Below are 12,929 nucleotides of genomic sequence, written 5' to 3' on the forward strand. Positions count from 1 at the left end.
AGATCAAATAGGAAGTTAAATCATACCTTATGTGACTAGAATTACTCAAAATTCGAAATTACTTCAAGGCGGAGTCTTGCTATGAAAAGTGAAACACCGAAGAATTCACGATTCCGAAGTTACCATGGTGTTCTCCATCTTGAGGATGACTAAATTGTTGTTATCATTGGCTAGATGGATGGGAGAAGTTGGAGAGGAAATCCCTAGGTGTTAGGTTTTGTTTTGGAGAGGATAAAACGCAGGGGTTTCAGTTTTAAAGAATGACTTAAATAATTTTTTTTTAACTAAACCCGACTAAGCACACTGTTCTCGTAACAGTGTGCACCCCTGTACGAAAAGGTTAATAGATCTCTACTGCGAAGTCGTATAACTGAATGGTTTATTGCATTGGAAACTACACTCATAGTCCTTCGATTAGGTAGGTAGAACACACCATAACTCCTAGTATATTTAGAGAAAAGCTCATCAACATTTTATCCAAATTCCAGTGAAATTTAAACCCGTAACTTGCAGCGATCTTTGTCGAATTTTTAATCACAACTTAAATGACTTCCAATCTTAACGTATAACTATCGCATCATTTAAATATCTCATAGAAATTATCTTCATATTGAATTAGCCCATTTACAACATGATAACGCCGAATACACAATGTATAACATTCTCCCCTCCTTAAGAACATTCGTCCTCGAATGTTAGTGGCTAACCTAACTTCTGAATTTTTTTTTAAAATTTCGCCAGAGTTTCCGCTATAAATAGGACTATCCAAAACCTTTCATCAGCCCAAACATACATATCTAAGGCCACACAGCATCATAATAACATCAACTTGGCCTCACACGACCATTTACTTATACAATAAATAAATAGGACTATCCAAAACCTTCTTATACAATAAGAAGGTTAGCCGTAACTTAATTACCTCAGTTGTCACTGGTTGATATCTGTGCAACACCTGCCATATTTGTCTCAAGCATATCACCTGAAGACTCAAATAAATGAGGGTATTTGGACTTCATGTCCTTCTCGGCCTCCCATGTCATTTCCTCTACATTATTTCTCCTCCAAAGTACTTTTACTGAGGCTACCTCTTTAGTCCGTAGCTTACGGATTTGACGGTCAAGAATGGCAACAAGTATTTATTTATTTGACAAGTTCTAGGAAACTTCAATATCCTCAATAGGGCTGATGCAAGAAAGATCACCTAAGAATTTGCGAAGCATGGAAATGTGAAATACCGGATGGATTGTTTCTAATTCCGGTGGCTGGTCAAGTTTGTAGGCTACTCGCCCAATTCTTTGAACAATCTGATATGGCCCGACATATCTAGGACTGAGTTTTCCCTTCTTGCCAAATCTCATTACACCCTTCATAGGCGACACTTTCAAGAATACCCAGTCTCCCACAGCAAATTCCAAGTCTCGACGTCGGTTATCTGAATGTGATTTCTGTCGACTTTGAGCTGTACGCAACCTTTCCTGGATCAAATTTACCTTTTCTATAGCTTGCTGTACCAATTCGGGTCCTAGAAACTTTGTCTCGCCAACATCAAACCAGCCAATAGAAGATCTGCATTTCCTCCCATATAGTGCCTCATAAGGTGTCATCTGAATACCGGTGTGATAACTGTTATTGTAGGCAAACTCAATAAGCGGTAAATGATCTTCCCAACTTCCCTTGAAGTCTAAGACACAAGCTCGCAACATATCTTCGAGTGTCTGAATAGTGCGTTCGGCTTGTCCGTCGGTCTGCGGATGAAATGATGTACTAAGGTTAACAAGAGTACCTAAACCTTTTTGAAAAGACCTCCAGTAATTAGCTGTAAATTGGGAACCTCTGTCAGATATAATAGAAAACGGAACTCCATGTAGCCGAACTATTTCCTTGATATACAGGCTCGTATATTCTTCAGCTGAATAGGTGGTCCTAACTGGGAGAAAGTGAGCTGATTTCGTTAGCCTATCCACAATGACCCAAATAGAATTGAACTTACGGCGAGAATTGGGCAATCCTGTAATGAAATCCATATTAATCGATTCCCATTTCCAAGCTGGAATCTCAATATTTTGAAGTAGCCCTCCAGGTTTCTGATGTTCAGCTTTAACCTGCTGGCAGTTGGGACACTGAGCCACAAATGTGGCTATATCTTTCTTCATGTCGTTCCACCAGTATAGCTGACGAAGATCATGATACATTTTGGTTGAACCAGGATGAACTGAGTACCGAGACTGGTGCATCTCTGTCATAATTTGCTTACGAAGCTCCCCAACATTAGGTACACACCATCGACCTTTATATTTTAGAATTCCATTATCAGATTGCTCGAACAAATGCTTCTTCTGGAAAGGGATGCTCTCTTTAATCTTGACTAGCTTTGGATCCTCAAATTGATGCATTTCTACCTCAGCTACTAGTGATGACCCCGCAATATTTTGGACTACTACACCCTGGTCACCTGTATCATGTAGCCGCACACTCAGGTTAGCCAATCGATATATCTCCTTAGTCATTTCTAATTTCCCAACTTCTACATGCTTCAAGCTACCCATGGATTTGCGACTCAACGCATCAGCTACCATATTCGCTTTGCCCGGATGGTACAAAATATCCACATCATAGTCCTTCAGCAATTCAAGCAATCTCCTTTGTCTCAAGTTCAAGTCTTTCTGCTTAAATATATATTGTAAACTTTTGTGATCTGTATAGATATCCACATGAACACCATAAAGATAATGATGCCATATTTTCAAGGCAAATATAACGGCTGCTAACTCAATATCGTGAGTCGGATAATTGTATTCGTGCTTCCGCAACTGCCTCGAAGCATATGCAATAACCTTTCCATGCTGCATTAGAACACATCCCAATCCCACCCTGGATGCATCACAATATACCACATAACCTTCAGATCCCTCAGGAAGTGCTAGAATAGGTGCCGATGTTAAGCGTTTCTTCAACTCATGAAAGCTCCTTTCACATGCATCAGACCATTGGAACTTAACAGCTTTGTGTGTCAATTTTGTCATGGGAGCAGCAATAGAAGAGAAGTTCTCAACAAATCTCCGATAATAACCAGCTAAGCCCAAGAAACTACGAACTTCCATAGGAGTTGTGGGTCTAGGCCAATTTTGTACTGCTTCAATTTTCTGACCATCTACTTTAATACCTTCATCGGAAATGATATGCCCAAGGAAAGCCACTGAATTCAACCAAAATTCACATTTGGAGAATTTAGCATATAATTTCTGATTTTTCAAAGTCTGCAACACCACACGCAAATGATCCTCATGTTCTGCTTCTGATCAACAATATACCAGAATATCATCCATGAAAACAATTACAAATATATCTAGAAATGGCTTGAAAACCCGATTCCTTAAATCCATGAAAGCTTCTGGCGCATTAGTAAGACCAAAAGACATCACAAGTAATTCATAATGTCCATATCTAGTTCGGAAAGCCGTTTTCAGAATATCTCTCTCCTTAACTCGCAACTGGTGATAGCCGAATCGAAGGTCAATATTTGAGAAATATTTGGCACCTTACAACTGATCAAACAAATCATCAATTCTGGGTAAGGGGTACTTGTTCTTGATAGTCACTTTGTTGAGCTGACGATAGTCAATACACATTCTTAACGAACCATCCTTCTTACGAACAAACAACACTGGTGCACCCCAGGGAGATGTGCTGGGCCTGATAAAGCCCTTATTCAGAAGATCCTTCAACTGGGCTTTCAATTCTTTTAACTCAGCAGGAGCCATTCTGTATGGAGGAATAGATATTGGCTGAGTATCTGGAAGCATATCAATAGCAAAGTCGATTTCTCTTTCTGGAGGAAGACCAGGAAGTTCATCAGGAAATACATCGGGAAATTCATTCACGACGGGAACCGATTGAAGAGTTGGAGATTTCACCTCCATATCATGCACTCGTACCAAATGATAGATGTACCCTTTCAAAATCATCCTTCGAGCTTTAAGGTAAGAAATTAACTTTCCCTTAGGCGCTGCAACATCACCTTTTCATTCAATAATAGGCTCACCTGGAAAATTAAAATGAACAATCTTTGTCCAGCAATCTACATTGGCATAACAAGAAGCCAACCAATCCATACCCATAATTATATCAAAATCAACCATTTCTAGCTCATGCAAATCAGCTAACGTATGGAGGTCATGAATCTTCATGTCACAACTTCGATATACCCGTCTAACTACAACAAACTTACCCATTGGCGTAGATACCTCAAATGACTTATGCAACAATTCAGACTTTTTATCCTATTTACTAGCAACAAAGGGGGAGATATACGACAATGTAGAACCAGGATCTATCAAGGCATACATATCGATAGAAAAGACGGATAGTATACCTGTAACCACGTCCGAAGATGACTCTAAATCCTGATGACTCGATAAAGCATATATACGATTATGCTTACCTCCTGAACCAGAAGCGCCAAATCTTCCCCTACCCCTGCCAGCTGATGTCTGCATACTCTGCCTAGGAGGACGTACCAAAGAAGAAGAAGAAGCCTCTGCAGGTGCCGTCGGTTGAGCCATACCCCCTCCACCTGTCATCGGACAATGTCTTATAATATGACCTGGCTGTCCATATGCATAACATGCATCAGAACCCTGGCAACATGGTCCAAAATGATTTCGGCCACATCGATCACATCTAGGAAACTGAGGCCTCATCTGACGGAACTTGCCTCTAAACTGTGGACCTGGGGTACGTGAACTCTGACCTGGACCAGAATAAGTGGTCCGATCATGTCGCTGTCCTTGAAACTGTGGCGGCGCACTAGCTACCGGATAAGATTGACGCCGGGGAAACTGTGGCCTAAATCCACCTCGAAACTCTCTTGTGTTACCTGTGAATCGCGCCCTCTTCTGTTGACCTCTATTATGCTCTCGATTGGCTCGTTGTTGCCTCTTGCGATCCTCTAGACCCTGTGCATATGCTTGAAAATGGGCAATATCCATTCCTTGGTTTAGAGAAGCTGTAGTGCACTCATTTATCAAATGTGCCCCCAAACCACTAACAAACTGGTGTACCCGATCACTCATATCAGCAACAATCGTAGAAGCATACCTAGCCAAAGAGTTGAACTGCATGCTATATTCTCGAACGCTCATATTACCCTGTTCTAAGTGTAAGAACCTATCTCGTCGGGCTCTTCGAAGCTCGATTGGCAAATATTGCTGTTAAAATGCCTCAGAGAACTCCTTCCATGTCACTGGTGGCACATTATGCCCCCGAGTCTGCTTCCAAGTCTCATACCATGTCACAGTAACATCACGTAGTCTGTAAGAAGTAAACTCCACTGACTCAATATCCGTGGCATGTATAATTTGTAAGGTCCGTTGCATAAGATCCAGAAAATCCTGTGGGTCAGCATTAGGATCAACCCTTGTAAATACTGGAGGATCCAAGTTGATAAAGTCCCGAACTCTCGCACTCACGGACCTATCAACAATACCGAGGGTCTAGTGTTGGGCCTGGGAGGCCACTATTCGAGTCAGTAATTGTACAACACTCCGCATGTCTAGGTCCTGATCAGGAACAACTGGGAGAGGGACTGGAGGTATGTTAGCTCCTCTACGCCCTTCTGGGGGTGGTGGGGGTGCTGCCCCGGAAGCTTGAGAATCAGGCTCATTCTGTGGCTCATGTTGATCTACATTAGCAGGTGGCACCTGACTTGTGTGCTCTCCCACCTCCTCATCCAACCTTTGAATAAATTTCATAGCCACTTGTCGTCTCGTAGTATTAGGCATCACTGAGAAGGTAAACAAAAAGAGAATTAGGAATGAACACTTATGATTAGGCTCTATTGCACGATCTAGATCAAGAAGAAAGTAATAATCCTAAATGCCCAATAGCCTCATGTTTATAAGTGTAGTGCACAACACACCATAAACAAGACTCTACTAGACACGGCTTGCAGACTCCCTAGGATTGACCTGCTCTGATACCAAGTTTGTCACACTCCAACCTTGGGAGGTATGGCTGGCACCCGATGCCCGAAGGCCCGAGCAAACCAACCATGAGATATGATCTGAAATATAATAACCTGCAGGCAGAAGAGCCCAAAATGACACACACACACACACACACATATATATATATATATATATATATATATATATATATATAACCTAGGCCAACAAGGCTACAACAACAGTATAACAGCTATCCAGGAGGCCGATAGGGCCATACGAAAAATATATATATACAATGACCGCTAGTCTGCAAGCCTCTAAGAGTGTAAGACAATCTCAACAGGGTGGGACAAAGCCCCCGACATGCCCAAAACCACACATATACATCTGTAATAGTACCTATGGACTCAAAGTCAGCAACTCCGAAGAAGTGGAGTGCGAAACCCAACGCTGATCCTGGGGGTCCTACTGAGGAGGCACGCCGCTCTGTCTATCCGAACCTGTGGGAACGAACACAGCGCATAAAAATGCGTCAGTACGAAATATGTACTGAATATGTAGGGCGACAAGTGTAACATGAAAACTGTAATTAACAAGAGAAGAGATATAGAGACAATTTGAATTCTGAAACTAGCCTTGGTAGGAAACTAAAATTCAATATGGATATAAATGTATGCTCGTGAAATCGTTGTTCACTATTGCTACTTATAATATATCACATTATATAATAATAAATTCCTCTGTGGGGCTATAATATCCATAACATACCCGGCCATAATAAAGGCTCGGTAGAATCGTACCTGGCCACGTGAAGCTCGGTAATCCCAACTGATCAGTGGTTACACAATATATGTCATACCTGACCGTCTATAGTGCGGCTCGGTAATGAAAGTAAATACATACATATACTAAATCATGAATTATATAGGTGCAATGCGAAACCAACCTTAAAAGACGTATTCTAAGAAGAGTCAAAGTGGCCTACCATCATTATTCCTCGACTATCATGGTTGTTGCTAAAATATTTAATTTTTTTACTACGAGCCAACAAGTACTAAGAACATGAGAGTTATGTATTATGAATACCTTTGAAGTAAGTGTTACTTATTCATGATTTATATGAACGTCGAAAGGAGAACGAGTAAAAAGGCTCTAGTTCTTTTTAAGCAAGGAACAAGAAAATCCGAGAATTCATAGATATCCTCTACAGTAAGCAATCTATGAGAAAGGATCAGGTCTAAGCATCTTTATCAGTTGAAGGTGAAATAACTCGAATCCGACGAGACAATTCGATAAACGTTTATTCGAATTCTAGTCATGCCGAAAAGTATAGCGAAAGCCCTACATACCTTGTCGATGGAGTTATATACTATTTCCGAGACCTCGAAAGCCTTAGGAATGATTTCCTACATAATACGAACCATTCAAAATCAAATTCAAGCTCATAGCTTATATAATTCTTCATTTAGACATTTACGCGAACAACTTGTGGCCATGAATTTGTAGACTCTTTTGTAGATTAATTTCCCCCCAACACACCACCAAATTTTACTTTACTACATCTCCTCATCGACAGGATTCCATCCATGTCTTCACAGATCCAAACAACACAATAAAACCATCACTACTAGAAATCCGGAAAAAAGCGACTGCAAAAAGCGACTAGAGTTGGTCGCTATTGGCTAAAAAGCGACCAAAAAGTGACCAAAAGGGCCTGGTTGCTATATTGATGGTCCCTTTTATTTAGGGACCAAAGTTGGTCGCTAATTAGCGACCAACTTTGGTCTCTAAGCTAAATGGACCAATTTTTCCGGATATTGACTATAGAGACCAACTTTGGTCGCTTTATTAATTTAATAATATAAATTTGGCGACCAAAGTTGGTCTCTAAATATAAAATACGTTATTTATTTATTTATTATTAATCATTAAAAAGCGACCAACTTTGGTCTCTAATCCAAATATTATATTTTAAAATCTGGAAACTAGAGACCAATGTTGGTCGCTTTTTTATTCAATTATTTATTTATTTTATTAAACTAGCGACCAACTTTGGTCCCTAAATACATGAATTTAATTTATTTTTTAAATATTAGCGACCAACTTTGGTCGCTATATCACCAGAAATTTTATTTTTTTAATGAAATAGCGACCAAGTTTGGTCGCTTTTTGTAGAAATCTGGGTAAATAGCGACCAACGTTGGTCGCTATTCTCCAGAAAATTATTTTTTTTAACATGAAAAGCGACCAAATAGAGACCAACTTTGGTCACTTTTCTGTGTATTATTTTGGCAGAAACTACCTGTTTTGGCAGCTACACCACCTGCCAGTCATACCAAAACCCTAACAAGCAACAACAACAACAATTCAAACAACAATTCCAATAACAATACCAAACAACAACCCAACAACAACAACAACAACACAAAAACAACATTAAAAGCTACATTAAAACCAAGAAAGTGTAAATTTCAATAGAACTACCAAACTAAGTTAACTCTTATTACAACCCAATGGAAAACAAATTGTATTTGTCTAGTTCAAATTGTCTAAAATTCATTCATTGTTTGGTACATCATTATCATCACCGTCTGATGAAGTTTCATCATCATCACGGTATTGAGAAGGGTCTACTTGTCGATGACGGGAAGAATAATCACGGGGAGGACGGGAAGAACTGCCACTTGGAGGACGGGACGAATGAGCACGGGGATGGGCAGCCTCTGGAGATGATGGCCGAGACCGGGGAATCGAAAAAGATCCAGCTAAGAGATTTTTGATCTGTTCTTGCATGCTCTGGCACTGAGCGACCACGCCAATATACTGAGCATCTCTAAGCTTTTCTCTTTCCTTGGACGCTTCTAGTTCGGATGTGAGCTTTGTCAAAGTCTCCCACATAGCGGAGAGGCTCTCCCCATCAAGTTGCTCGGCTTGCGAGAAAGTCCCTATTCCTTGCATTCCACACCTATAGCGATGGAATTTCTTAGTAGGAAGGCCGTATACCTTCCCCCATTTTGGACCGCCTGCAGCCTGCGTCCATAGTCTTTCAACATCCTCGGCCAAAAGTTGGAATGGCGCGCCCGACTCATTAGGTGGCTGGCCGCGTATGAATTCCTCAGCTTCAACTTTGAAGCGATCCTATAAGAAAAAGTAAATTGAATTAGTATTTCAGTCGAGGCACGTCCCTCGACCCACCTTTCTTGATCCGTCTCTTTCTTCTTCTTCACAATATGAGTCTCCCTGAATAGCTCATCTTGGTTCATCGGACGACCCAACTTCTTTTCCTGAAAACTCATAAATTTTAATTAATAAATAGAATAGATATACTTTGAAAATTAAAATAAATTAAGCAATTACGTACCATTCTTCTTTTTATTGTCCCCTGGCTGACCGCACCTCCAGTGTGCAATGATCCTCCCTTCTCAGATGCGCGAGCTTTCTTTCCCTTTTCGCTCTTCTGTAAGAACTCTGCAGTAAGTCATTGCCTTTGCAAATAATCCCAAAACTCCTGAAGCAACCAACCAGGCTTCTGGTTCAGCTGTTTAGTTATGGAGAAAGAATGCGACAACCGCTAGCGAGCTTTGAGATTAAAATTTGCAGCCACGTCCGTGCTATACTGGTGTTCCCATACACACTTGCTCTGTATTTCAAAAGTTAAATATTATATGGAAATATCATAAATATAAATAATTATACTGCTTAAAAGAACATTTATACCTTAAATTCATTGAAAATTGCCTCCTTCAGTGAGAATGGGAATTCACGCCAAGACGCATAAGGGGCATCATAAAGCTTTCTGGTTGCTTTGGTGATTATCCTCGTAGTAATATTACTCGGGAGGAACCTGCAATTTAATAAATACAACAAATTAATATCTTAGTAAAAACTGTACAAAAAAATAAACATAAAAATAACAAATAACTCTTACCCATCACCCTCAAGGACTATGATGATCCTGCCATACTGATCATAATGCACCTCCTCGTCAGAAGCAGTAGCAACATCAGCATCATCGTCCGAAACATGTGCATCAGAGGTATGTGTGGAAGGATTAGGGTGGTCAGAGCTACTATCCCGCAAGCGAAGGCCTCCAATAGGTGGAGTCGCTGATGACGATAGATGTAATCCCTCTGACTGTGACATAGCTGCACGGATCGCAAGTGGTTGTGATACTGACTGCTGTGACCCAAGTGGCTGTGACCCGACTGGCTGTGACACTGATGACTGTGATCCATGTGGCTGTGACATGGATCGATGTGATCCATGTGATGCTACTGGGTGGGATCCACGTGGTAGTGAGGCAGGTGGACTGTATGTCGGACGGACAGTCCGATGGCCCTGTGAAGAAACACCCGGGGTCTTCATGAAGGTGTAGGGCTGGTGATGCTGTGGCAGCTTAGTATAGCTATGGGGTAGAGGCTGTGGCATAGTGATAGGCAAATCAGAAGATGGTGGAAAAGATTGATGAGTAGTATCTTCTACCCTCCTCTTTTGCTTCCTAGCCTTTTCTCGACCCCGAGAACCACTACCTTCATTGTTACCTTGACCCTTGCCTGTCATCTGCATAATATAATACATATTTAGATTGAAACATATAAGGAAACTATCTATAAACGAGAGTTATCAAAGAAACCAATTTTTTAAAGCTCATCGACGTATTCTTCCTCGTCAGAGAATTCTTCTTCCTCACTAGTTTGAGCTTCATAAGTTGATTCTTCTTCCTCGTTTTCTATAATTCTTACTTCATTTATATCAACTTCTTCCAATATGTGTTCAGGATGTTCCAAATCATTTTCTAAAAGTTCGTCCACTATTTGGTGAACACTGGAGATATCGTTTTGATATGCAACATCCAACACATTCTCGACTTTGACCCTACCTACAGGCTTAGTTTTGATTACAACCCACCAATCAGACTTATTCCGCCGAAATGGATAAGGAGCATAATACACTTGCCTAACATTATGTGCAATTATGAAAGGATCATAGCGATCATACTCCCTCGTATGATTAACCTCAATTATGTTGTATTGATTGTGTACTCTCGTACCTCTTGTTGGATTTGGGTCAAACCACTTGCATCTAAAGAGAATAATTTTCTTAAATGGCCTACCTGAATATTCTAGTTCTATTATTTCTTTGAGCACACCATAATAATCAATATCTCCAACTTGGTTGCCATCACCACCTTGAACCCACACCCCACTGTTGTTGCTTTTTTTTATTTTTAGAGCAACCCTCTGTATGAAACTTATAACCATTCACAACGTACTTGGAATATGTTGTGACCTCAACCCCAGGTCCCCAAGATATATCTTTCAAAAATTGATTTACACCATTATTTGGATCATTTACCTACATATTGTTAACAAAATTCATAAGTTAGCATAACTTCCAAACATTGTTTACCTACATAGTGTTAGAATATTTTAAGGATATACTTACAAATTGTTTGAACCACCTATGAAATGCCGTATATACAGCATCTTGGCCAAATTGACCCACGAAGTGACTGTGACACATCAAATATTTTTAGTAGTTGCATTGAGATGTAATCACAGTAAATTTTATATTTTGATAACTATTAAATCAATACTTACTTGAGAAATGGTACTACTTCGGGACAATTTAGCAACACATGAAGTGTAGCTGACTTGAACTCCATATCACTCAAATTTCTCTTTCTACCATCCTTAGAACATCGGCCTGGTTGATTGAATATGGACATAGGCGGATATAATGGATCATTCGTAAGGTCGACCGTGTGCCTGTTGGGCCTATTCCTAGCACATGGCACGTTGCTCTCAAAATAATAAGAACAAAAATGAGCAGTTTCCTTTGCAAGATAAGCTTCGCATATAGATCCTTCAATTCTATTCCTCCTGCTTAACAAATTGTTTGCATTTGCCAATTGTCCTACATAATTTCAGGTTAGCCAAGAACATTCAAATAAAACAGAAAATTATATATGGACTATAATATTACCTCTCAAAGGGATACATCCATCTGCATTGAACAGGCCCTCCAAGTCATGCCTCGTGTACAAGGTGGATTGGAAGGTGTTCCATCACATCAAAAAACCCACATGGAAATATCTTTTCCATCTTACCCGAAGTTACACGAATGTTCTGATCCATTCGGCGTAGGTTTTCTTCCCTTAATGTGGAAGAACACAAGTCTTTGAAAAACAAACTAATCTCAGTGATGGGTTTCCAGATTCTTTCAGGCAAACCAGAAAACGCAATAGGCACTAAGGTCTCCATGAAAACATGACAGTCATGACTTTTCAAATGGCTCAACTTCCCTACCTCCATATCAACTTTTTTCTCAAAATTCGACGCATAACCCTCAAGCATCTTCAATTTAGTTACCCAATCACAAATCTGTCGTCTTTCCTCCAAAGTGAATGTGTAACTTGCTTTGGGCTTGAATAACTTACCATTGTTTGCGGTCTGCAAGTGTAATTCAGGCCGCCTGCAATATTCTTGTAAGTCCATTCTAGCCTTTGGGTTATCCTTTGTCTTACCTTTAACATCCATCACTGTGTTGAACAAATTGTCAAAATAATTCTTCTCAATATGCATGACATCAAGGTTGTGACGGAGAAGATTATCCTTCCAATAAGGCAACTCCCAAAATATACTCTGTTTGGTCCAATTATGAGTAACACCGTATCCGGGGAATCTATGCGGTGGAACTTCAGTAACTTTACTGAAGTTCTGGACCCTCTCCCAAATTTCATCACCTGAAAGTATCGGAGGTGGATAATCATATTCCAGTTTATTCTTTTTGAAAGCATTTTTCATCCTTCTAAACTCATGACCCTCAGGCAAGAATTGACGATGACAATCAAACCATCTTCACAACAATCAATTCTCATTGACGAAAGTCCTAACTTAGAAACTAATCTCTTTGCCTTATAGAAATCACCAGGTAATTCGATTTCCTCGTCAACTAGTTCACGCATAAGGTCAATGAAAG

At 40.1% G+C, this 12,929-nt stretch overlaps 1 protein-coding gene across 1 annotated transcript; it reads right to left on the minus strand.

The window, feature by feature from the left end:
• Nucleotides 1-4,283: 4,283 nt before the first annotated feature.
• On the minus strand, nucleotides 4,284-5,123 carry LOC138871158 (uncharacterized). The gene has a single exon (XM_070149018.1). The coding sequence runs from the start codon at nucleotides 5,121-5,123 to the stop codon at nucleotides 4,284-4,286; it is 840 nt and encodes a 279-aa protein (XP_070005119.1).
• Nucleotides 5,124-12,929: the final 7,806 nt, after the last annotated feature.

The sequence above is a fragment of the Nicotiana sylvestris genome, chromosome 6 (genome assembly GCF_000393655.2).
Source record: "Nicotiana sylvestris chromosome 6, ASM39365v2, whole genome shotgun sequence".
Lineage (NCBI taxonomy): Eukaryota > Viridiplantae > Streptophyta > Magnoliopsida > Solanales > Solanaceae > Nicotiana > Nicotiana sylvestris.